The sequence below is a fragment of the Camelus dromedarius genome, chromosome 4 (genome assembly GCF_036321535.1).
Source record: "Camelus dromedarius isolate mCamDro1 chromosome 4, mCamDro1.pat, whole genome shotgun sequence".
Taxonomy (NCBI): Eukaryota; Metazoa; Chordata; class Mammalia; order Artiodactyla; family Camelidae; genus Camelus; species Camelus dromedarius.
The window spans coordinates 46058674-46086399 of NC_087439.1; the positions used below are offsets into that span (position 1 = coordinate 46058674).

The 27726-nt window shown below is 37.9% G+C and overlaps 1 protein-coding gene across 1 annotated transcript; it reads left to right on the forward strand.

Annotated features, from left to right (window-relative positions):
* Positions 1–1406: 1406 nt before the first annotated feature.
* LOC105091088 (plasma membrane ascorbate-dependent reductase CYBRD1) lies at positions 1407–26402 on the forward strand. The gene is made up of 4 exons (XM_064484902.1): positions 1407–1552; positions 11351–11559; positions 22286–22440; positions 22998–26402. Exons 1-4 carry the CDS (start codon positions 1543–1545, stop codon positions 23296–23298), a joined length of 675 nt encoding a protein of 224 aa, XP_064340972.1. The 5' UTR covers positions 1407–1542; the 3' UTR covers positions 23299–26402.
* The last annotated feature ends 1324 nt before the right edge of the window (positions 26403–27726 follow it).

Here is a 27726-nt window from a genome sequence, read left to right on the forward strand (position 1 = left end):
AGGCCTTTCATGGAACTTGCTTGAAGCTACCGGTTAGGAGAAGGCAGCAAGGGAAAATGGAGGGGCAACAATTTGCTTCTTGTCTTATCCACACCCCTGAGTGAAGGGGCCAGGCTGCCGGTGGCCGGGGTGAATGAAGGCAGCATCAGCCCTGGTTTCACTCCTAGAGCGTTAAACGCAGTAGAGCCCGAGAAGCTGCCAGGACTCAAAAGGGTGTTTCGCTGCCTTGCCTGGTCATTGGACAGTCTTGAGCCCGACTTGTTTTTGTGGCTGCGAACTGGCCAGAGTTCCCCTGCGGGGCTTCCTGTTGGGCGCTGGCCCGGAACGCAGGGCCAGAGATGCCCGCAGGGGACCCGCGGCTGCCTGGATCCAAGAGATGCTTCTACTTAGGACATCTTTCGGGTTTGCCGTGTCGGCGTTTGGCTCGGGTGAGCCAGCTGCGGGCCTGCATTCTCTGGGATGAGATTGGCACGGAGGGAGGAGGACTCAGTCGATGAAAGTTTGTTTTTGGAGATATAATTGACATTAATTTCAGGTGTGTGACATGATTATATATGGAAATAATCACCTCAATGTTTAGTTAACATCCATCACCTCACAGACTTAAAAAAAATTTCCCCCTTGGGATGAGAATTTTTAAGATCCGTTCAGATACGGGATATACTATTATTAACTGTAATCACCATGCTGTACATCACATCCCCAGGACTTATAACTGGAAGGCTGCACCTTCCGACCACCTTCACCCATTTCACCTGCCCCCTTCCCCCGGCCACACAATGGCAGTTTTTGTTGTCATTGTGTAGTGCTGCTCACAATGTCCTCACAGTTTCCTTTCCTTCAGCTGCTATTGGGCTGGAGGAACCTCTGGTTAGTGGTGCAAACACCATTTCTTTGTAACCGCTTTCCAAAAAGTGAACTCAAGGGCTTGGCGGAGAAAGTAATTAGGTAAAGGTAGAAAGTGGTGGACTGGGGTTAATGTCGCAGAAAATAAAGAAGAGTGGAAACGGCTAGGGTAGAGGTGCCCATCGGCTGAAACTTCTGGCCTTGCCTCTAAGCAAGGCTGCCTTTTCTCCACCAGCATTTAACTTTCCACAAACAAATGAGAACAAAAAAGCGCCGACCTCATTCCTAAAGAAAAGATTTTTGTTTCCGTTCAAACCTTGGGCAGCCGCCTTGGCTGGCCTGGCCAGCATCCTCACACTCTGGGAGGTAGTGGAAGCCTTTGCTAATGTCCAGCTGTGGTTGGGAGGCTTCCTGGTTGTGAGATTGGCACCCGGGTGTGAGTACCACTGGCCAGCTGAGTTATTTTGTTGCGTAAGTCCCAGTTATTTCACCACTAAAATGAGAAAAACATACTCAAGTTCCAAAGTCACTGTCAGCAGAAGCACTCTTTCCTTCGAGGTGGGGCTCTTAAGATTGGCCAGAGCTGTCAACACTTTGTTTGCTCAAAGCGGTAGGAACAGTCTCTTCATCTCTCTACCAATTCTTCAGAGCAGCTCCTAATACTAAGAAACTGCAGAGGGACTGGAATACCTTCTCATGACTGAGGGTAAGGGAAACATAGATGATAATCCTTGTTATGAGGAGACAGTCTACCATTTATTGAGTGCCTTTGGTGTGCCCACTAAATTCATCATTTCACAGATATTTAAGAGTAAACTGAGGACCGGAGCAGGTCAGCAACTTACCCACACAAGTAGTAGAAATGTTTTCAGTGGCTTTATTTTCGAGGTTCATTTCTCTGCTTTTATGGCAATATGCTGATTTTCTGCAAAATATCCTTTTTAGAGAAGCAAAAGCCATCTAAAATACACTTTGAAACTTAGAGTCCATTATAGTTTTCCTAAAAGAATTTCTGATTTCTCTGAACTTTAGACTGTTCCTAATCTGCTTATATTCACTTTGCGGCAAAAATGTGTAAATGGGTATTTTGGAAATTTTCATCTGCTGCTTTTATTTAAGCTTAGCTACTGTGTTTGTATTAATTTTGGAATGTTTGTCCTGTCAACATTACTCATCCTGTTTGGATTCCAGATTTAATCAGATAATACATTTAATAGGCATGATTATAAATGTTTTCATACATAGAGACAGATACATAGCACTTATGAGTTCTTGCAAGTCTTGGCCCACCTGCACCCCCTCACATCCAGCAGTACTGAAGCCTCCAGAAGGACTAGGAGTAAATATTTGACTTTATAGACCATGTGGAAAACACACATGTTACAGACTAGCCATGTTATAAAAGCTTTTTTCCTGTGTGTAATTGCTTCAATTGCAAATTTTTAGGCTATGCTGTTTCAGATCTCTAATAATGAACATGATGTAATTGAGTTCTTCTGTGATACACAACTGTTTAGAGATGAGAAGGGAAGGCTAAAGTACCTTTAGTTATTACCCTAAGCATAAAATGCTTTACAAATGCAAACAGTAAACAATATTTAAAACTAAATGAGAACAAGTATGTGCTCCTTGAAACACCTTTCAGAAGTAAGCGCTGAAGAAAGCAAGGCTGACATAGAAGGAATAAAGTAAGTATCTGTGTCTGTATTTTGGAAAACATAAATATTCTAAAATAACATCTAACAGACTATAGGATATCTAAAAGTGAAATAAAACTTTAAGCTAGTCGGAAATCTAGCAAACATGAATGAGGAAGTTCCAAAGAGAACTTTAGAAGAGGCTTTGTGCTTCTCTAGAGGGAATGTTTCCCATGAAATAAGTATACTGCCAGGAAATCAGAGAAACAGAACTTGAAAAGGCCACAGAAAAGACTGAAACAAATAAAGGCTCTCAAAGTGGCTGTTGACCTTTTAAAAGGTTCAGCAAGGTGGAATGTGTTCTTTAGTAAAAAGTAGGAAATTCAAGGATATAAATTTAGTGAAAAGAAGTCTCGGCAATTCTGTACTCCTTACTTTTCCACACGTAGAACTCGTCACTGTATAAACTGAAGGAGGAGAAATTCAATAGTATAATGATCTCAGGTTGGTTTTGTGAGAGAATATAACTTCATTTAAGTAACATTTAAAAGAAATTAAGAATGGTTCATGAAAGCCAAATGCGAGATCCTATTAATGTCTCTAAAAGTGACCAAATTTCAAGAATATATTTAAAAAGGCTATTGGGGTAAAACCTGGCAAAGAAGATAATGGACAAGGTGCCCCAAATACCTACTCCAAAACCATCCTTTGGGACACCATAGATAATGAAACCTATTAATCTAAAAGAAACAAGGGTTTTTTACAAAGCATAAAGACAGCGTTCAAGGCGACCCGAAACACATTTTTTTGTTATAAGTAAGTACGTGCAGATCTCTTTTTAATGTAACTATTAAAAATGTTTTAGGCATGATTGTTTTGCTCACGATTATATCCACAGCATCTGGAATAACACCTAGCACTGGCATAAAGTCATCCAGTAAATAGTTGTTGAATGAATGAGTGCTTATTCCGGTACCATCGTTAATTGTGAGTAACAAAATGCAATTTTACAGCCGTTCATTTGTGGTGACAATGGTAAGGATCTAAAGTAAAAGCGCCCTCCTCTGCCCTCAGTGATTCTCCTGTTGAGAGCCAGTTTGAAAGCACTGATTCCATCAACCTCAGGGAAGAAAGGGCATGATGATACTATATTGGAAATGCATCTTTATTCTTAAGGCCTCAAGCTCATTAGAATGCTACTTGCCTGACTACTCTTTGTGTCCCCTTTTGCCTACCTAAGGACATCATGTCATCAACTCTCCCTTTCTCCTTGTGCATCAAGTTTCTCCCCAATTGGATTATGTCCAATATGTTATAATTTATATCATCTTAAAAACAACCACACTCTTGACCCCATATTCCCCCTTCAGCTCCTCCCTCAATTCTCTGCTTGCTATACCAGAAAACTTTTAGAAATTTTTGTCAGTACTTGCTGTCTCCAATTCCTCTCCTCCTGTTCTCTCTTGAACCCACTGCAGTCAGGCTTTACTCCACTACTCCTCCAAAATTGCTCTTAACATAGTATCAATGGCCTCCACATGGCTAATTCCAGTCCTCATCAATTCTCAGTCCTTACCTTGCTGGACCAGAAAGCAGCTTTTGGTGTAACCGACCCCTTACTCCTCCCTGGGATGCTTCTTCACTTGGCGTCCAGGACACTGGACACTCTTGGCTCTTTTCTCCTCATTGCCTACTCCTTTCAGTATCCCTTGCCGGTTCTTCCTCATTTCCTTGATTGCTTAAGACAGACAGCCCAAGGGCCAGTCTTCTGACCACTTCTCCTTTCCCGATGCACTCATCCCCTTGGTGATCTCATCCAGTCTCGTGGCTTTAAACACCATATATTCACTGAATCCTCCTATATTTATATCTTCAGCCTGGACTTCTCCCCTAAACTCCAGACCCATCTGTCTACTCAGACTCTTTACTTGGGCGTCAAATAGGCATGTCCAAATTTCAGCTCTCCATCTTCCTCACATCCCCAAAACCACTCCTCCCCCAGGTTTCCCTGTTTCTGTAAATGGCAACTTCATCCTTCTGGATCATGACAGAATAGTCGTCTGTACAGTTGTCTTTCATTCCTCCTCCTCTTCCATGTTTCTCATCCAACCCATCAGAAAATCATATAGACTCCAGATTCAAAATATAGTATTATCCAAATTCTGACCACTGACTATTTTCATTATTTATTCATTCATTGTCTGTCTTCTACTAGAGTGTAGGCTCCCTTGTCTGTTTCTTCACTGCTGTATTGTATTCATGGCGTATAGAAAATTACCTAACACATAGTCGGCATTTAATAAATATTTACTAAATTAGTGAAAGCTTGGCCAGTCCTTTAAGCCAGGGGCCCTACCTACAAGGAAACTAACATACATTTATTAAGCACTTACTATATGCCAGACACTGTAAAACAAGTGAGTAATCTATAGCCCTGTCTACAAGCTGTTCCCATCAGAGTTTGTTAGAGCTGAGCTATGGTTTCTTCTAGGAAACCGGAGCCCTAAATATTCAGAGCTGTCTAGGATTTGAAGTTCACCTCCTAATTTTAGAGATCAAATGCCTGACCAGGATTAGACCATCAGATGATGTCAGAGCCAATAGTATTTCTAATCTGTCATAATACTGATATGCAGCACAAGAAAATATAGCCAGTGTCTCTAACAACGCAACATTTCTTGGTATTTGTAAACATCTAGTCAATTAATTGAATCTTTCTCTTTTCATACACTATTTGTTACCAAGTAGCTGCCTTTGTGAGGATTTCAGTCACTTCAAAGAGATGCTTCTATAGCCAAGATGCTAAAACAAATCTTCCAAACCACCCAAATCACTTCCCTCATTTCAATTCTCCAAAGATTTTCAGTTTCATGATACTTCTCCATGAGACAGTCTGACCTCACAGGCGTGTTTCAAAGCTCAGATTCCCTTTGATAGCCACTGCAGGAATCTTTTCAAGGAGTGTATTTAAAGAGGGTTCTCTGCTTTTCCATTTAAACTTGAGGTCCTCTGGATTGAGTCTGGTAGATTCTCAGGTGCACAGGGAAATTAGTTATAAATCTTGATCATCCTGCTCTGAACACTCTACCAAGGAGATCAAAATAATACCTTATTCAAAGAGTGAAGAAAAGTGTAATGGGCACACCATAGTTCAGTAGATTATAAGTGTCTTAAAATTCTAATGTACTTCAAACTCAGAAACTTACTCTTATTTTATTTGGGGGTTCATTTAAAGCTTCCCTAAAGCTGTTACATGGATCCAAGTGCAGAATACTTTTTACTTATGTGAAGGAGACCATTTGGTTCTATGTGAGCTAACACTTGGGTCAGCGCTACAAATTATCTTATTTTTTAGTTCATGTATTCTAAAAGAGGATCTGCTCGTTTGCTGGGAAATACTGAATGAATTACTGTACTTTATTAAGATTTATTTATTCAACACATACTGAATTCCTAGTATGTGTCAGGCTCCGTGCTAAATGCTGGGAGGTGACAATAGGCAAGACAGACATGCTGCTACCTTCTTGAAGCACAAGATTTAAACACAGAACTAGAGTCAAATTGTTTTCTATGTCATTCCCTGCAAATGCCCTTCTCCCCACATACACTTTGACAAATTCTGTATTTGCATTGCCTGCTGTGAGACAAACTGGTGTCTGTGGATAGTTTTGTAATCGTATGTGGATACAAGGCTGGTGTCAACCCTGAGATTACATCTTAGAGAATATGTATTTCACATATTCCTGAGTTGATTATGCTGCTAGGAAGGGAGAGATTTTCTTTCTTTTTTTAAATTTTTATACTTTTGGAGAGGAGGTAATTTAAAAATTTTTTTAATTTATTTATGTATTTTTAACTTTTTTTGTGGGGTAGGTAATTAAGTTTTTATTTATTTTTACTTATTAATGGAGGTACTGGGATTGAACCCAGGATCTATGCATGCTAAGCGCACACTCTGCCACTTGAGCTACACTCTTCCCCCAAGAAATTTTCTAATAATTCAATTCAATTCAAGTGACTTCATATTTCCCTTCATTGTCGAAAGAATAACTGTACACAGGTGTGGATTTCTTTTTCTTTCCTTCCTCCCTTTCTTTCTAAGTTTATCAACAGTAGCATGTTTCACCACCAATAATTTTTCATTTAAAAAGTTTTAAAATGTATTTTTCCCATATATGTGTTGATGTTTCCACTCATTTTCTGGGCAAAAATGGTCTTGCCAACTAGCGCGTCTAACAGAAAACCCTTGTTTCCATCCCAAGCAGCTGTTTGATACCATTTCCCCTCCTCATGGGCTCGTGGGACCTTTTTCTTCCTTCTCACTGAGCCTCAGGAATGATGTCTAGGTGAGTGCCAAGCCAAAGAAGCAGGAATTACTTAAATTCCGCTCTCCAGGCGGTTTTTACAACTGTTGAGAAGAGCTTCTTGTTTAAGAAATGCGGTTGATTTGTTAAGGTTGCCCCTTTCTCCTGAAGTCCACCATATTTTGGTTATTTATACATTTTTAAAAGCATGTAAACACCTTATGCAAATGCACCATTTTGCGGTTTTCCTTCGTTTATCCAGAGAGTGTTCTGAAGCCTGTTCAGCTATCCAGCAGGATTTCTCTGTCGCCAGGGTATGGGCTGAAAACTGCCTCACTCATGTGAGAGCCCCTCAGATTTCCACAAGCTGCCTGCTTAAGAGTTGAGACTAATTGGCTCTGGGGTTTGCAAGCTTACAAAAACATTGTTCTAACTTTAAGGCTATTATGAACTCTTTCAACCATACAGAAAGTAATATAACAGATACCCACGTACTCACCACCCAGGTTTAACAGATGGTAAGATTTTTGCCATCATAAAAATTGACAAGCCAAGCTGATAGGAATACAAGATAATGCAGGATGATGGAGGGGAGAGGTTGGAGGCAGGCACCCTAACGTGAGCAAGAAACTAAAAGAGAAATAGAAAAACTCTAAATTAGACCCGGGGACTAAAAACTCACAATTGTCTGGGCCCCTTGGGATCAGAGGCAGGGACCTCTCCTGCTTCAGAAGTCCCTAGGGGCTTTCCCTTATTGTAATAGGATAGTATGTTTTATTGATAACCCAAAATCGTCAATAAAAAATTAAATTGTGTTCCATTCATGCTACTGTTGGAGAAGGAAAGCTAGTGTGCAACCAATCTGAAAAACATTTGAGTAAATGTGAAAGGCTTAAAAGTCAAATTTTGACACTCACAGTGGGTAGACTGCAGTTTTATGAGAAGTTTAACACATTTCTCTGTGGTGCCCATAGTACTGACAAGAGTGAAAATTCTTTACTGGGAACATAGTTGTCTTTGCATTTTGGGCAACACTTTTTTAGGTAAACTTTTTATTGAAGAACCACATACATGTGGAAAAGTACCTAAATTATAAGTGATGTGTTTTCATCACATGAACACTCATGTACCAATCATGAAACAACATTCCAGGCACCCCGGAACCCCCTGGTAACACCTGTAACTCTCCTCAGTCACGATGACTATTCCTGAGTTCTAACATCTGAGATTAGTTTTGATTTTGGAAACTTTTGGTATAATACAGTCCAGATTGAGGAGGAAAAGCTGTTGGGACTTACTGTTCATGATTTGCTTTTCAAGCGCACATCCTGAGTATTTCCTTTTCACATGTAGATGTTCAAGTTCCCCGTCTAAGAGTCCTTCCCCTGGGGCAGTGCCTGGATGATATGGTGATGGTGATGATAACAACAATGGTACTGATTTTAAAACACTAATTGAGATTGAACAAGGTACTTCTCCTCCCTGTGCCTCAGCTCCCTCCTTGGTATAATGGTGATAATAATCACACCTTCCTCACAGACTTGAGAATTATGTAAACATGTAGAGCATTTAGCATGGTACCTACACCTTGCAAGGACTCAGGTATTTGTGTGTGTGTGTGTGTGTGTGTGTGTGTGTTTGCGCGTGCGTGTGTTAAATGAGGCTAAACCAGGAGAAAGGGAGATGTATCATTAGGTTTTAATATTTTGCCCATTTTTATTTTACTGCTGCCTGATCACACAGATTGTAAAAGGCTTGACTGTTTGGATAAAAGATCACTAAGCCATTGGGTGAAGATACATTTGCTTTCTTTAAAAACTAGAGAATGATATAATTATGACAATGAAATTTATTTTAGTAAATATTGGAAATAATCTATATGTCAATTACATTTCAATAATATACTATTGTTTAGTCTATTACCTAGAAAATCAAATGTGTATGAGAATATAGTAACACTCTGAATTCATGTTTTCAAAGATAATTTAACGATGTGTGCAATGTTTGTGATATAAGTTTAAGCATAAAAATAATTTTAAAATGCAAAAAACAGAGCAAAAAACCCACTAGAGACACAAGGAGGGTGTGCCTCTGAATCATCAGAGGAGAAAAAGCATGAGGAGGGGAAACTGTAAAGTTGGAGTTGCCATCAATTTGATTTCTGAACTTCGATCAGTCTGCAGAAAGTGCTTTTACATTTATTTATTTAAAAAATACTTAAGGATCTCATGAACACAGATAAAACTAATGAAATCTGAATGAGGTCAGTGGATTACATTGATGTCAATTTCCTGTAGTAGTACTGTACTGTAGTTATGTAACGTGTTGCCATTGGGGGAAACTATGTGAAGAGTATATGGGATCTCTCTGCATTATTTCTTACAACTGTATAGAAATCTACAGTTATCTCAAAATAAGACTTAAAAAATACTTACGGAGCTTCATACATATTTTGAGCCCAGGGCTGTCCTGGGCCCTGGAGATACAAGGAGAAACAGCAAGACACTTTCCTGCCCTCAGAGAGGATGAAGTAGGGATGAGAAGGGCCCTTGAACTAGCTTTTAAAAATATACCTATTAAGGTGTTGCATTAAATGGTTTGAAAAGATTTACTGAATATAGAAATGATTATCTACAAAGTCTCCATGTCCTCAAGGAAATATAATCAATCAACATTTATAAGACACCTATTTGTGCACTAAAATTAGTAAGTAGTGATCGTTTAGAATTTGGATTAGATAAAAGGAATTCTGTCCTCATGGTGAGGGATCTCTAGTGTTGGAATGGAGCCAAGGAACAGGAAGGCTGACATCTTGCACTGAAAGCTTTAAAGAGGCTGAATTCACATTTGTCTTTGTAGGTTTTTTGTGTTTCTGCCTGAAAATGGACTAGGTAATCTATATTTTTATGATCCAATGAAATTTCATACATCCAAATTATGTCTTTAGTGGGGAGAGGCTGCTGCTGCTGCTTCATCTTCCTCTCCTTCTTTTCTGGCACTAAGAAATACAGATGATTCACTGCTGATATAATGGAATCCATCTCCCAAGAAAGCAGCCTTTAAACTTTTACCATCTGCCATACATTTCCAGCTATCTAAATTTTCCCTGACATGGACTGAAGGAGTAGGATGAAGGTGGATGGGGCAGGAGACTGTTTTCAGAACCAAAACTAATTGCATGCTGGTTAGGGTGGCCATATAATCTACTACCTAAACCAGGACACTTAAAAAAAATGAAAAGAAAAGCTTTTCAAAAATCTTTTTGTTGAAGCTTAATGTACACGCAGAAAAGCGTACATATAAATATATAGCTTGATGACTCTTCCTTCAGTGATCTCCCACATAACCAGCACGTAGATTGAAAATCAGAATATTAGCAGAAGCCTAAAAATCTCTTGTACATTCCTTTCCAGTTGCTGTACGCTCACAAGGGCATCCACTATCCTGACTTCTTATTGAAGAGTCTTGCCTGTTTTTATACTTCATGTCAATTGAATCATACAGTATATACTTGTATATGTCTGGGTTCTTGGCACTGACATTATAGCTTGGTCCATATCTTTGGGTGAAGTTCTAGTTTTAGATCATTCGTTCTCTTTGCTATATATTATAACATACTATCAATATATCACAATTTATTTAATTCATTCTATTAATGATGGTCATTTGGGAAATTTCCAGGTTTTGGTCACAACAAATGGTGCTGCTAATAATATTCTTATGGTGAACATAAGTACATATTTCTTTGAGTTATATACCCAGGAGTAGAATTGCTGGATCATAAGGTATACATAAGTTTAGCTTAAGTAGATACTGCTAGTTTTCCAAGGTGTTTGTTGTCATTTAAACTCTTACCAGCAAAACATGGGTTCTGATTGCTTCACAACCTCTCCAGTACTCAGTATTTTTCCATGTTTAGCCACTCACATATGTGGCTGAGTTATTCTCATTTCTCTGTTGACTCATGAAGTTGATATCTTTGTTATGTCTATTAGCCACTTGGATATTCTCTTTTGTGAAAAACTTGGACATACTCTTTCGTCTATTTAAATCTTTGTGCATATTTTTCTATTCTTTAGTCTTTTTCTTATCAAACAAAGACACTTAGATGAAGAAACCAGATTGTAAGATTCAGAATTTAGTTTTGGATGTGTTCAGTTTGAGATATTTGAGAGGCATCTATATGGAGATGTTGAGAAGCCATTGGATTATGTGAGTCTGGAGTTTAGAAGAAAGTTCTGGGCTGGAGATGAGAATTTTGGAGTCCCTGCCATGTGGGTTGCATTTCAGTGAAATAGTGAATGAGATCACCCATAGAGCATGCAGAGGGAGGGAAAAGTCCTAGGACTGAGCCTGAGGGGCACCAAGATTTGTTCATAAGTTGGGAGTAAATGAGATGCCAGCAAACAGCCCAAGAAGGAACCACTGAGAGGCAGGGAAGAAGGGAGAAGGAGAAGCCAGGAGAAAAGGATTTCACGATAGGGAGTGTTCAGTGTGTCAAACTGTTCATCTTATGTTGATTCAGAAAAACCCCAAATGTTCTGTCCCCTCTTGTCTCTCTAGCCATCATTGTATACAGACTGCCATGGACCTGGAAATGCAGCAAGCTCCTGATGAAATCCATCCACGCGGGCTTACACACGGTTGCTACCATTCTCGCCATTATTGCTCTGGTGGCCGTTTTTGATTTCCACAATTCCAGGAACATCCCCAATATGTACAGTCTGCACAGCTGGGTTGGTCTGATAGCTGTCATTTTCTACATCTTACAGGTCAGTATCTCAGCGTATTTATAAGTGAGATGTAAAAAGTAAAACAATTTAGATACTATTCATTCGTAGTTTCTTAGAAATCATTTCATTCCCACTGGTCATTGTTCCATTTGTTTCCATTATTTGTATTTTCCCCTGAGGGGGCCCTGGAACTGCAGAATTTGCTTGAATGTGAGGTTTTAAATATAGACACATGGGTGGAGGGAAATTGCCATCTCATAACATCTAAGCTGCCATTGATTGGACTTCACATTCCATGTGCTGGATAAACTAACACAGGCAAGAGCTCTAGGTTTCTTCCCCATATTTTCTGACACTTCTATTTCCTAAGTTTAACTTTATGAGTAAGGAGGTGACTTTTTATCTCTTTGTTAGATTTTGAAGAATTGGTATTTATTTTATTTTCCTCCCGTCTTCATTTATTAAAAACACATACTCTTGAGAGCACTGTCTTTGAATGTAAATTAATGGAGTGAGATAGGAGTTTGGCTGTTCTAGGTCACTAGAGTAAAGTTAATTTTGTATTTTCATTAACTTTTTAATTAAAAAAATTTTTTTTAATTGAAGTATAGTCGATTTACAATGTTGTGTTAGTTTCTGATGTACAGTATAGTGATTCAGTTATATATATATGTATATTCCTTTTCATAGTCTTTTTCAATATGTGTTATTGCAAGACATGGAATATAGCTCCCTATGCTGTACAGTGGGATATCCCTTGTTATTTATCTAAGGTTAATTTTTAAAGTTTTTGGTGTTAACCACTTTGTTGAAAAATCTGTAAACTATGTCGATTCACTTCCTTTCTTTAGTCAGTACATATACAAACTCCTGATCAGGACATCACTTAACTTTACTTTTCTGTAGTCATAGGAGAGTAAGAAACTGGAGTGAATCCACAAAACCCCAAGGCATAGCTTACAATATATGAGTGTACGACCTCTTTAAAAAAGGACCTCTTAGCAGACATTAATTTGTGATTTTTCTTCTTAAAGTAAGACTTTTAAAGCCTTAAGTCTCTTTGAATTTTAATCAAATAAAAGTTTATATCTAGACATGATTGATTATTTAAGTTTGCCTTAGCATGCCTGGAGGTAGGGACTGGGGAGTTGAAAGGTGCCAGACATGAGGGGAGCACAGGGCAGACCCTGTGTCAAACATGATCTTCCTGATCAAGAATGAACAAGAAGACTATCTCATATTGGGTGTCTGAGCCGAGCTCAGCTCTCTTGTCCTCAAAGTTGACTTTCCCTCGGTGTTCTCATCTGGGAGGCAGCTTCCTCCTCCACTGCCCGCTGATGGACCCTCCCCCTTCAGAGAGTCAGATGGTAAGAGCAGGGGCTGTTGAGATGCTGCCAGTTGCTTTGGGGATCCCCTTGGCCTACTGGCATCTCTTGGGGACTTTTTCTCAGCCCACTGTTCTGCTTTCATTGGTCTGTTACCCTCACTTTGCCTCACTTCCTCTGCACCGCTCCAGAATGTGGGATTCTAGGGCCAGATTCTAGGGTTGGATAATTTAACCTATCACAACTATAAATCAAAACTATAAGTAAAATGAAAAGTTGATTCTTTTTTTTAAAAAAAAGGGGGAGGAAGGTATAGCTCAAGTGGTAGAGCACGTGCTTAGCACATGTTTCAATCCCCAATACCTCTTCTATAAACAAACAAACAAATAAACAAACATAATTACCCACCCCCCAAAAAAACTTTAAAAAAAAAAAGACTACAATAGGTAAACCCTTGCAAACCTGACTGAGAAAAAATTAAATATACAACATTCAGAATAAGAAAGAAATATAATCATAAATACAAATAATATTTTAAAGTAAGGACAGATTATTAGATTTTAATATGATAATATTCTTTAAAAAAATCTTAAAGAAAGAAAAAGGATTATTTTCTTGCTGAATATAAACTACAAAATTTGATCCAAGAGGAATTAGAAAACCTAAAAAGACCAATAACATTAGAAGAAATTGGTAAGGTCATTTGAAGTCTATCACTAAAAAAGGCATCAAGTCCAGATTGTTTTAACCTTTAGGAACAGATGCTTTAAGCTGTTCCAATACACTGGGAGGAAACAAACTCCTCTGAGATGTGGCCCAATGTGTACCATACTTCACATCTAAGGTGGCGGCTCTGATGGTAAACATCTCTACCAACATCCAGCAACAAACATCAGCCTAAACTCTAAAATACTGAGGACCTTTCCATTCAATAAGTAAGATATTGATGCTTGCTACCATTTGTCTTTCAAATTTGTTTTAGCAGTTTTAGCTAATATACAAGATAATGAAGAAATCTGTATAAATAATAGAAAATTTGTGAGGTTTTTTTTTCTGTTTGCAGATCATATAATGTATGTCTAGAAACCCAAGAGATGACTAGAATAAAGAGAGAACTTGGAAAAGTGGCTGGATATAAGATAGCCATTCAGTATCTTTTGCCCATAGAAAGTAGAATCCTATAAATCTTAGAGTACAGTACTATAAAATCTTACTGAAAAACAGACAACATGGTATGATTAGAGCGATACCACGTTACTGAAAGAAAATCTCATATGGAGACATCCTTCCCTCTTCAACTAATATTTATGTTTAATATAATTCTCACTTTAAACCCAACGGGAGTCTTAAACTTTATGCAGAGAAACAAATGCCCAAGGATAACCAAGAAAATTTTGAACAAAGTAGTGAAGGGAGCCCTGCTTTATTCAAAACAAGTTATTAACACAGGAATAAACAAAATACATTCATGGAAAGAATAGAGAGTACAGAAAAAGCCCAGGTGTGTCTGAAAGCTTTTTCTGTGACACTATGGTATTTCAATTCACTGGGGAAAGAATGTTTATTTAACAAATGTTACTATCATAATTGACTATCTGTTTGGAAGAAACCAAACAAACAAAAAGACTCTGTACATCACACAAAGGAAGAAAGAAGATTCCGGATAGATTAAAGATATGAGTATAAAAATCTCTAAGTCAATGAAGAGAAAAAGAATGTTAAGAAGTGTATAATCAGAAGTAGGGGAGACCATAAAGTTAACAAGAAAGGAAGAGAAAGACGTATTTGCCTACATAAAATTTTTAAAAAATTAGTCATCTTTCTGTATCTGCAGAGGATTGGGGGACACTTGGCAGGGCCAGTGACATGGGTTGGTAAGAAGAATTTACCAGAAAGGGAGAAGTTTAAGAACAAAGAAAAGTTTAATAGGTACGTTGCCACCGGCAACAGCAGGCCACACAGACCAGAGGTGGCTGCATGTCCACTGAGTGGGAATGTGCAGGGTCGTTTATTGAGAAAGGCGCTGTGAACACAAAGGGATGGGGGAACAGATTTCTGATTGGCTGTAAGTGAGGTAAGGGGCTTCGGTATGTGGGAGGATAGTGGATTTAGGACTCCAGTAAGATGGAGACATGGGCTGACACAAGTAAGGCAGTGGAATTTATGACCCTGATAAGGAGGAGATGTGGGCTGAGACAAGTCAGCCTGAGCTGCAGTGAGGCTGTCATTTCCCAGGGCTGTTCATTCTGTGAAGGCGAACACGTGTCGGGAGTTTATCTCTGGAAGAGGAGCAGGCAGATGCCTAAGGGTGGAAGTTTGGGGGCCACAGGGCCTTAGCAGGCACCTGTTGGCACTGCATTCATGTCTCTTGTCCGTGTAAGAAATGAGTTTGTTTTTCTTTTTCTTCAAGATTTGTGGGAGTTGTGTTAAATTCCTTCTCATTTATATATATTGCTTACATTTTCCATTTTGGAGCTTGTATTTTCTCTCTTTTGTTAGTATTTCTTGATAAATAGAAATTCTTAATTTTAATGAAACAAATTAATCATCTTTTCCTTTAAGGTTATTATTTTTTGTTTTGTTTTGATGACTTGTTTATGAAATCCTCCCCTACCCTGAGGTCAAAACAAACCAGATTCTCAAGTTATACTCCAGACCAGCAGGATCAGAAACCCTGAGGGTGGGGCCCAGCAGTAAGTGCTTTCCCAGGCCCTGCAGGTGATTCAGATACACTCTGATGTTTGAGAACAATTGGCCTAAGAGAAAAGCCTGTAAATAGCCAACAGGTTACACTACAGTCATACTATTGGAAATCCTAATTTCTCCTATGGTTTCTATTAAGAGTATTAAAGTTTTGTCTTTGTTATTTAAGTACTTAATTCATCTGGATGCAAGTTTAGTTCATGATGTGATATGCGCAATTATGAACTGCCTGTTGCACCAGCATTTCCAGATTGGCAAACTTAGGGACGCATTGTATAATTTCTAGAAACATACATTTCCCCATAGCATAATTTCTTTCCTCAATGTGGTACAAGATATGTGTGTAAAAAATCCAAACATCTTTCATTTTTCTCTAATAAGAAGACAAAAGTAGGTAAATTTAGACTTGCTTAATAATTAATTTTTCAGTATTTTATCTTATTTGGAAATGATCTCGACAGTCGATGAATTCCCATCATTTAACTTAACATAGCAAAATTCTAAAGTTTCAAGTTACCAAAAAGATTTGAAGAAACTATTTTTAAGTAGACATATCGTAAAACATAGTTACTCTTAAAGAGTTCACCTACACACTCTTATCTCTTACAGATAATTTACTTATGAAAATATCATCATGCCAATTATTTTTCTTACTGACAGATTTTGTAACAGAGATAACATGAACTTATTTGACTTTTAATAAACCTAGATACAATAAAAGTTTTACATTTAATGCTGTTAACTTTAAAGATAGTCCTGTTAAACTAACAAACTTAAACTTGTTTTAATCCTAGATCACATGATCTTGGAAAAATTGGGGTTAGTTTCTATTACATTTAGAAATATTTAATTTATAAGCAATTACTTTTAAGCCAATTAAAGAGCTTTTTTACAAACTAATTTTGATAATATCATCCAAAGGCAGAAACACATCATACTATAATGTACAGATGGGCATATAGGCAGACACTACCAGAGATCTCATAGCTTCATTTTAAAACTTAGTCATGAATCAGATATTACAATATAAAACTCACTAGTTTATAACAGTTGGAATAAATTAAGTTTACTCACCTGAGTTTAAAAAGGTTTCTTTTCCCATTTGTTCCCCCATCAGTCTCAGTTAAAAAATTGTCTAGATAAGAGTTTCCTGAGAAGACCTGGTAAAACGTTTACGTCTCAGAGGCACAGGGAGATAAATGTAAGCTCCTCCTAAGATAAACTTTTGTTACCTTAAAGTCAGAATTTTGAAAAGGTGTGTGTGTGTGTGTGTGTGTTCCAAACCAGCTTTACTAGTTGTGTACACAAAGCCAATCTGGGGATGTCAAAAGAGCCCCATCTTGGCCATTTCAGGGTGAGATCTTCTTTAGCATAGTTTTCCCATCTCAGTTAGTACTTGCAAGTATAAGCTTCATATGTACATAAACCTGGCCGGTGTGTTAGTCAGAGGTTGATCATCTGGTACTCCTTCTTCTGTTTGGGAGGCTTTCCCCCTATTTTAAAGTCGGTTTGTAAGGATAAAATTGCTATTGAAAACTGTGTTAGGCCAGTGTGCTGTTTGTGAGCTTAATTCCTTTAGGTGTCACCCTAGAGTAGTTTTAGTCCTTTTATGTGTCTCAGCTTCCCTTTCAGCAGTCTAACACCACCTCTGGCACACAGAGCACTGGCTAATCTTTATATGTGCAACCCTGGACAAATGGTGTTTAATCCATGCATGGGTTTTTCTGTGGGACTTCTGCGTGATAAGAGGACTTCCACAAGTTTCTCAGTTGCTTGACAGAGTCTTAGCTGGCCAGGAGCTATTGTCCCTTATCTTCAGAGCTCACAGCTCTCATATGGTATCTTCACTTTTAGTCCAACAAACTCTGTTAAAGTAGCCAATTCAAGAAAAGATGCCAGGTCAGCCCCTTCCTTACCTAATTGCCCAGTCCAAAGCTTCTTAGTGACTTTCAACTGAGAATTCAGGTACCTCTTCCTGAACTGCCTTAAGTTCAAGGAAAACCTGTACCTCATAGTGAGTTTATCCATCACCAATAAAACTCCTGATTCTCAACCAAGATGGGAGATCCAAGACCCCGAAGAGACTCACTTGGTCATCTGGACTCTCCAAAGAGACAGCGGGCACAAGGGTCTGGTCCCTTGCTGGTACCAAGGCTCTGGATCCTTGCAGCATTCAGGTGAAGGAGAGAAGTCTGCTCTGGGTCCCTTCATGGTTGCCAAAACTGTCGACTGATAGAAAAATGCACAACGTGAGGGCTGTAAATTTAGGTTTTATTCTGGGTCTTACTAAGAACTGTAGCCTGAGAGACATCCACTCAGTAGCTCTGAGTAAACTGCTCTGACAAAGTAGGGAAGAAGCCAGTATATATGTCATTTGGGGCCAGAAAATAACTGCAGTCAAGTATTCATCTTGGTAAAAGATTACTGCTAGTCACAAAGAACATATATTTCAAGTTTATGATTTTAGTGTTTTTCTAATATATGAGAGGATGCGAGAATCTGGGTTGACTAGAATCCTTGAGACACACATCTAAATATCTAAGGGGACTATTTGTCCAAAGCACAGAGCATCCTGTTTTTGTCTTCATTTCCTCTGTCTGAAGCGCAGAGTGCACTGTTGGTCAGAGACCACAGCAGGTTAATCCTTGCAGAATTGGATGTTGAGAAAAAATGCTCCTTTGCTTACAGTGAGAAAATAGAGACAATTCAATCAAGAGGTTTGGGTAAGAAGGGGAGGATAAAGAGGGTAGTAACTGGTCAGAGACAAGAGTCATGGCAGATGTTTGGGTGCTATTTTTTTTTTTTTTTTTGACTTTGCATCAGTAGAGAAGGAAAGGTTGTGAATCCTGGAGAGGTGCAATAATCATAGCTGTGTCTTCGAGAAGCAGGTTTCTGAGACTGCTAGAAAATTGGAGGCCACCAACTCCATTGGAATCGAAGAAGGCAAAGAATTATTGGCTTGGGATGATTTTTTGGTTTGTTTGGTGGCAGATAATTGAGGCTGTTCTCTGAAGTTGCCTCTGTTTTTCCCATGCAGTGGTTGTAGGGTCATCTGCCAATAGTGAGGAGGCACCCAGGAGAGCCAGAATTGTGAGTATGGGGTAGCATGGAGGACCAGTTGATAAATCAGACAATAGAAGGATTGTTGATCAGCACTGAAGTGCTTGTAACCGTGAGCATCATAACCACCCATTTATAGCAGTGCTAATCTCCTTGATTGCATGATCTACTCCACTGGTGCCTAGCAGACCAGGGGTAGTCCTGAGGGTGGCTAAGCCAGGCTGAGGTATTCCCAGGTGCACTTGATGAAAGACGGTGCAGCAAGAAGATGTAGGATATTGGAGACAGTGTCCAATTTGAATGTCTGTCATTTCTTTTTATAAAAAACTATGGACATATTCTAGTTGGTTCTGACCAGCCATGTTTGAAGAACACAACTTGCAAATGACCTAAGACAGAGTTTCTCAAAGTGTGGTTCCTAGAACAGTAACATTAGCATCATCAGGGGTGTTAGAAATACAGAGCCTCAGATAGGTTCTACTCTAGAGCTACTGAGTCAGAAACTCTACAGATGGGGACCAGAAATATGTGATTTAATGAAGGGATGAGTGAGTACAGTACCTGCGAGGGATATCTTCCAGGACCCCCATAGTATCCAAGGATGTTCAAGTCCCTTATATAAAATGGTGTAGTATTTGCATATATTCTGTTCACATCCTCCTGTATACTTTGTCATGTCTAGGTTACTTACAATACCTAACACAATGTAAATGCTATGTAAACAGTTGTAAATACAATGTAAATGCTATGTAAATAATTGCCTGACATTCAAGTCTTGTTTTTTGGAACTTTTTGGAATTTTAAAAAATATTTTCAGTCTGCAGTTGTTTGAATCCATGCTGACTGTGTATACATCGCAGAAAAATGAAGAGGAGCTGGGAGGAGCCTTCATATAATAATCTGTAAATCCCTTGATTGCTCATTAAAACCACCTCTATCTTTAAAAAAAAAAAGCATATCATACCCAAAACAAAAGCTAGCTAGGCATGTTTCCTGATCTCATTAATGACTTTTGCAAAGAAAACTTTTTGTTATGTCTAAAAATTTACACATATCTTTTTTTAACTCATCAGTTTCATAAAGTAAGATAAAATTGTCAAAGTAAAGTACATTTGTATCTTTAAAAGACAATAATAATTAACTCAGAAAAGCCCAGGTATTTAACACAGGAACTTTAAGACTAAACTTTTATTGTCTGTTTTTAATTATAAAAGTAATATACATTTATTGAAAAATTCACAAAATCTGAAAAATATAAAGAATACCCTGCAAAACATTGATAATGCCATTATCTAGAGATGTCATAATATTTTGTTTATTTCCTTCAGGTTTTTACTATGTTTATGAATACATAGTTTTAGAAAATTTTAAGTATAATAGGATCATACTACATTTTCACTTTCATATCTAAAAAATAACTTTTTAAATGAGATTTTACTTTTCTTTAGCTCTCGTAAGAACTCCATTTTGATGAAGAACAGTTTTCTGTAGGTGATGGTTCCTAAACACTGGAGCACTTTGCACATAGTTGGCACTTAGTGTTTTAGATTGAACAGAATGGAAGATTCTACTGCCTTCACTTTTAGGTATTTTCCAGACTGCACTTAACCTGTATCTCCAAAATAATTTGAATGACTCAAAAGCAGTGGTCTTTAGACTTCAGTATGTGTTAAGAATCACCCTGACATTCTGTCAAAATGCAGATTCCTGGACCCTGCTTCCAGAAATTCTGAGTTAGCAGATTTGGATGTGGCCCAGGGGTCTCTTTAAATAAAATCTTGTGTTTCTGGTGCAGGTTTTCTATGAACAATACTTCAGGAACCACTAACTTAAAGGGGCTAAGGGATTTTGTAATATTCAGTCCACTAGATTTTAAGTTGACATATTACTTCTAAGATGGTAAGGTTAAGATGATTAAAAGGAAATAAAGAGTGATTATTATAAACTATAAAGTTTTATAAATTATAAGTTTGCATCATTTGGAACACTTACAATCAAAGTTAAGCATTCTATAGTTTTTTCCTTTCCTTTTAAAGTGATTTTCCTTTGTTGAAAAATAAATTTATTTATTTTTAATTTTTTGAAAAAAATTTTTTAATTGTGAAAGTGACATTTAGGCAAATTAAGTAGGTTGCTCCTATAAGCAAATTTCTGATGTCCCATCTGCTTAGATCATTGAACTCTACAGGATTACAAGAGACACACATGATAAATCCTGAAAGAAGAGAAAACAAGAATCATTCAGAACAGTAAGACTCTTAGCAATGAAAAGAGTCAGGAGAACAGAAATAAGGAAAATATATTTTTCGATAGGTAAGTCACAGAAAAGATATGGTGACTTACTCATAGAAATATATTTGTGCTAAATCCTAGGCAGCCACTCACCTGAGCCCCATTTTTGTATAGAAAGCACAGCCTGTACATGAGGATGCTGGCCCGTGGATACTAATAGAATCACCAAAGTTCACTGAAGGAGAATTAGGAACATTCTGAAACACCAGGGGGGACTCTCTGAACCATTTCTAATCTATTCAGGTATTTGTGGTATTAAAGGACGATAAAACATGCAAACCTGCCTATCGAATGCATTTTCAATTACTTTCCATTCATCACCATTGCCTGTAAGCTGATTCTAAATGTGTTTTAGGGCATCACTCCCCTTCAGCCTTCATTCTTCTCTATCCCCCGTTAAGCCTTTGTTCTCAACCAGGAATAGTGAACATGATGTTAGCGTTTTCTCTTCATTCTCCTATCTGCTCCTAGTTGCTTTGTTAGGGTGGTAGATCCCAAAGAGATACCTAAAAAAAAGTCCCTTTAAACTCAGTAACTTAATGGTCACTAAGTCATCTTCATTTTCTTGAGGAGAACAGACTACTTAACAGGCAGCGGGTGTGGGGTAATAAAAACAAAACTGCGAAAGCATTAGTGGAATAGTTTACCTAGGAATCTTGTCTTCTCTGCAGAGAATTATCCCACTAGGGATTTAATTATCAAGGAAATGGAGAGAACTTTTCTGCAGAACTCACTTCTTCCTCCTAAAACAAAATTGCCAACTTTTTTCCACATAATTTTTTAGAGTGAACTGACTAAATGTGTCCTATTGTTTTTGGATGTAGTGACTTAAGAATCTTTTACTTCCCTTCCTACTTGGCAACCTTGGGGACATTGATAAAAACAAACAAGTATGTATCAGAATGTTCACTGTAGCCTTGTTAACAATAGCAAAAAACTGGACACAGAAGCATTCATTAATAGGGAACTGAATAATTTATGTTACCATCTTAAATTAGAATATTAGCCATGAAAAAGGATAAACTAGGTAAGCATGTGTTGACATGCAGAGATCTCCAAGATACACTATACAGGGGAAAAAAAGCAATATGCAGAACAAATACGTATAGTAAAACCCACTACTGCTTTTAAAACCTCTCTTCCTCTCTCTCTTTACACACACATGCACGTATACCTATTTCATCATAGAAATTTTCTGGAAGGACTTGAGAAAGTGATAATAGGTGTTACTTTTGAGTGGAACCGAAGTGGGGAAACTTCATTTTATGCCTTTGGATCTATATGACATGTTTTCTCATTTTGTACATATTGCTTTTATAATAATAATTTTAAAATCAGTTAAAACTTAAAATTAAATGATAACCTTTGAACTTTTTGATGTTTAGCTTCTCCTAGGTTTTTTCGTCTTTCTGCTTCCTTGGGCTCCACTCTCTCTCCGAGCACTTCTCATACCCCTGCATGTTTATTCTGGGCTTCTCATCTTTGGGACAGTGATTGCGACAGTACTTATGGGAGTGACCGAGAAACTGATTTTTGCCCTGTAAGTTGCATAGTTTTCCTAATACTTTTCAATTCTTAAACTGTATAATGTTAAATACTTGTTCCATTGGGAAAATGTAATAACATTTTTTAAATGTTGAAAATAAAAAGTTTGGATATTTATTTTTGCAAATGAAGACTATTATACATGTAATGTACCATTAATAATGCTTGGAAGAAGAACCAAAAAGTCCAACAAATTGTACCACTCTTACAAAACAACTCTTGAAGTTATACATGCTCTTTCAGCCATGTTGATGTGCATATTTTTATAGTAACTATAATTGTAGTGTACGTACATTTTGTGTTATCCTTTTTTCAATTTTTAAGTGATACGGGTGTTCCAGATGCTATATTGTTTTCATACTTACAGTATTTCATACAATTCCTTTGAGTGAATTATAAACATTACTTAAATTTCTCCTTAATATCAAGCTTTAAGGGAATTTACACTGAAGTTCTGCCAATGTGTGTTTTGAGCAGATAAATTCAAGACAGTTTGCCATGTCACTGTTATCACCCTATTTGTAACTGGACACACTCTCTCCTTTTTTGTAGGAAAGATCCTGCATACAGTACATTCCCGCCAGAAGGTGTTTTCACAAATACCCTCAGCCTTCTGATTCTACTGTATGGGGCTCTCATTTTTTGGATAGTCACCAGACCACAGTGGAAACGCCCTAAAGAACCAAATTCTGTCCTTCTTCAGCCAAATGGAGGCGCTCCAGAGGGAGTGGAAAGTTCCATGGCAATGAACTTTGGCAATGTGGACAAATCAGATTCAGAGTTAAACAGTGAAGCAGCAGCGAGGAAAAGGAACTTCACCCTTGACGAGGCTGGACAGAGATCCACCATGTAAAACGGGGTAGAGATATAGCCACGTAACTTCACTTTAAAAAACCAGCTCTACAGTTTAGCTTCTCGTATTTAGCCCTAAGATGGTTGGGCTCCACTGAGTCCATATTTATTCTAATCATAAAGCAGAGTATCTTGAATGCATTTGTATTGATTGAGGCCTATGAACTTACCTGAATTAGAAAGGAGATGATCAAAGTAAATAATAGTGGATATAAATTGTGGTGATGTTACCTCTCCCTGGTTGAGGACCAAAGCATTTAGCACAGTGCCTTGAACATATGATAGAACATACAATCAAAATGTGTCTGTTGGTTGGTAAATTTGATAAACTAAACTATCCCTGGCCTCTTGTCTTGCAGTCATTTTCTGTTAATTCTGGGAGTCCAGTCTTGAAGTTTTAGAATGAGGTCATGAATATCTGGGACAGGGTTTATGCTCCACAGATATCATGACTAGAGTACAGAAAAAAATGTAGGAAAGTAACTGGTTCCCTTTACCCTGTGCCTGCCCTCTGCTCCCTCCCTGGCCAGTTTGGCCTTAGGTTGGCCCTGGGGACCAGGGTTTGTATTAGGGTATTTTGGAGCAGTGACTGGGTTGTAGGTAGCTGAAGAAATCTCCAGCTGGTCCTGGAAGTTTTTCCAAAACCGACTTAGTCTCAAGGCTTACTTGGGTTCAGTGTACTTTATGATCCAGATTCCAAACTTAATTAGAATGAGAATATGCATGAATGCTTAAGCAGTATAAACCACTTAACAAATCTCAAAGAGTACTTTACTCCAAGTTTCTGGGGTTTTGTTTATACATGGAACTTACTATGTGCCAGACACTGTTCTAAGCACTTTATAAACCTTAGCTCATTAAATCCCCAGACAAAACTTATGCAGTACGTACTGTTAAAATCTGTTTTACAGATGAGAGATGTGAGGCTTGGAGAGCTTAGTCACTTGCCTGAAGGTCACACAGCTCATAAGTGGTGGAACTGAGATTCAAACCCTGGCAGTTTGGCCAGGAAATTCATCATGGGCACCCTGCCACTGCCAAAGTGTCTACCTTGATGCCTCTTTGATCTTTAAGTTGTGTCTTGGTGACAAAGAAAGGATTAGGCAAGAATATCCATAGCATCCAAGATTCCTCAATTTCAATTTTTGTTCTTCAGGATCTTAGCTGCTGAACAGCTTTGGGTTTCGAGATAGGAAAGACTGACTTCATAGTCTGCCCTTCCCTAGGGGCAAGAGCTAGGGTCTTTCCTGATTTTGGTGGAATTTTAGGGGATACCTTGAGTTTTGGATGGAGACTTAGAGATGACAACTTTCCTGCATGGAGACCTCTGTCTAGGCTCTGGACTGACTTAAATTAAAACCTAGAACAGTGCCTATGCTGAAATGATGCTTTTCATTTTGGGGTTGATTTTTGGTTTCCCTGCAATTTTATACTGGAGCATTTTAATGTTGATTAAAAACCTTACAGTTTATACCAAATAAACTTAACATTTTTGGTGCTTAGTGAATTTCCTTTTAGGGTAACTGGTAATTACTTCCATAGACTGAGTATGAGCTACACTCCATAAGGTCCCTTAAGCTTCATGGATAACCATTGAAGAGTCTCTGGCCAAAATACTGTTTTCTTCTTATTTAATTCTATTTCCCAAATTGTCAGTAGTGTCGTAATGATTCCCAGTGTCCAGCCCAGTGCCTGGCATGCAGTAGGAAGTAAATTCAGTATAAGTGGAGCATGCTGCAATTTTGGTGTTAAGTGGAAGGAGTAATTGTATCATCACACACAGATGTATTTTGGTAAATGGATGTTTCATTACATAGAGGTGCACAAAATTCCAGAGTTTTCTGAGGGGAAGGGATTGGTGACAGCCCCAAGGATAGAAGCTGCCATTCCATTTCACGTAGGCCAAGAAGGAGGTTATTAGTGAACAGTTAATTCTGGATTTGGCACTAGACTCTTCTGCTCCATTGAGAAGACTTTGAGCACCCCTCACCTCAGCCCTTTATTTTATCCTTCTTGTGGGCTAATGTGAGGGTAATCTTACAGATATTATAGGAACTTCTCTTTCTTTCTCAACCTTTATGAAAACAATGCATAGTAAAATATATCTAGAAAACCTTTCTGCTTGAGACTTTTCTTTTAATGGGCTTTTTTTATTCTAATGATAATTGTACCTTTATCTTTCAAAAGCTGAGATTTCCTACCTAAAGTATCTCCCCCAAAAATATCTCATTAAAAAGCCCACAAAAAGAATAGGAGAGAAGAAAGCCTTGAGTATCAATTCCAAAACAGTGATTGAAATCTTCCCAAATAATTATAGCTTATATCATCTGCAGAGATAGCCTGGCTTGGCTTACCCCATAATCTAATTTCAGAAGAAAAAAAGCCTTATTTTAACACTTGTCTAAATCAACACTAAAGCATTTTGTCTCAAAGGGTTTATTGAGAAACTCAAAGGAATATTCTTTTTAAATTAATGTTATCAAATGTGTACAGCTTCCCGATTGCCTCGTGTCCAACTAAATCCACCCTCCCAAGTCCTTCTTCCCTTTCTTTGCGTGGTCTCATTTAAGTTGTGTGGGTTAGAAACAGTATCTTAGATCTTACAATCAAATGACAAAGAAGGTAATTGCCCTTATTAAGAAATACTGACAAGTGGCTCCTGTTTTCTAAAGGACAAAATAAAGATGTCTCACTTTTAATTAGGCTCTTTTCCCTGCTGGGTTGGAAATTCCAGTGCAATACCAGTTGACTACAACTGCCGAATCTGAAAGCCCAAAGGAAAAAATAAAGCTTTTTGCTAATTTTATTGCAACACGGTGGCATTTTTATCTTTGTATGTCCTTTTTTAGATAACTGACAGAAAACTGTAACTGCTTAGAGCTGCATAGGAAAGTATAGAAGAACGAAAACTATTTATCCCTTACAAGGTACCTGAAAACTTTTAAGTGGAAAAGATTTCTATGTTTAAATTTGCCTTTTTGTCTCAACACATTTATGGAAAAATATTAAATAGCCTGAATATTTTATAATTTTGTAGAAAAAATATACATCTATTTTTTTTCTTGGCTTGTTTTTATATAGTAATAAAAGTTATTTTGGAAGCTATTTGTGTGTGTTACAATTTGTCCAGGCATGAAGTTGTAGGCATTGTTCTGAAAGTCTCTTTCCCATGTTTTGTTTGTTTGTTTTTCAGTGGGGAAAATTTTTTTTGAAGTTTGTTTATTGAAAATGCTGTCAGATCTCTCTATAAAGTGTACTCTAGTACCATACCTTTTACACTGCTAGAAGGATCTGAGGACAGTTTCAGGATTGTCAGGGTGTTCTCCTCCATATAAGATCTGAACTGGAGCCATCTGTAGTGTGGAAGGGAGGCAAGATGTAGGCAACCAAAGCTGATGAAGTTTAAGTTGGAAAAGCACGGAAGAAGAACCTGTTAAAAGTGCTGCTTATTACAACTCTGTGATTATAGTAACTTACCCTTGAGAAAGTGCGTAATTCATACTGGATGAACTATTGGATTTTTTCCAAATAAGAAGAACAATTAGTATCTAAGTAGTACTCACCCAGTCTTAGTTTAATTGCTCATGTAGTCTTTTTTTCACCTACTTTTTGTCTCCTGGGAAGTGTTAGTGGTATATTATGTTGTGCAGGTATAATAACACTATACTATTATATGTCCTATTATGCAATAGAGCTATAATATTTTATGCGAACTGGATTTGTATAAGTTACATCATACTTTGTCACTGATTTATATTATTAATTTCAAGGGTACTGTATTTAACTTCAAATTGATCTTAATTGATAAGTACTTTTTTTTAAGGACAGATATTGATTTTAATTAGAACAAACAGCACCTACATGCTATATTAATTTTCACATCTTCCTACAAAAAAATTCTTTTAAAGGTTGGTTTTCAGTTCTGTGAGGTTGATTAGACAGAGCGATATAATTAATGCATTCATAGATTGAACAATACCTAAGCAAGCTTAAGTACTTCTAAAAGCATTATTGTGAATGAACAGCATAGATGGAAACGTCCTTAATACATTAGATTCTTGTTTATGACCAGTGAATGGACACTTAACAGACTTCACTGGAGTCTCAAAAGATGATGGCAAGTACTTTCGACATTTTGTAATATATGGCTCACACACAGTATCATGTAATTTTAAATATATTAGCTCATTCAGTTTGATTTGCAATTGCGCTAGACGTATAGTGCCCACAATGCCCCGACCCATCCAGGCAGCTCCGTTTTACTGCCTGTGCATTACCCACATTTCCTCAGCCACAGCTAGTCGGATAAGGTGGGGAGAGAACACATCGCCCACATTCCGCCTCTTCATAGCTGGCCAACACACCGTGCAGTGGCCTGGCATGAAATGAGAATGTCCTCTTTCATTTCATTCCAGATTGATGAATGAGG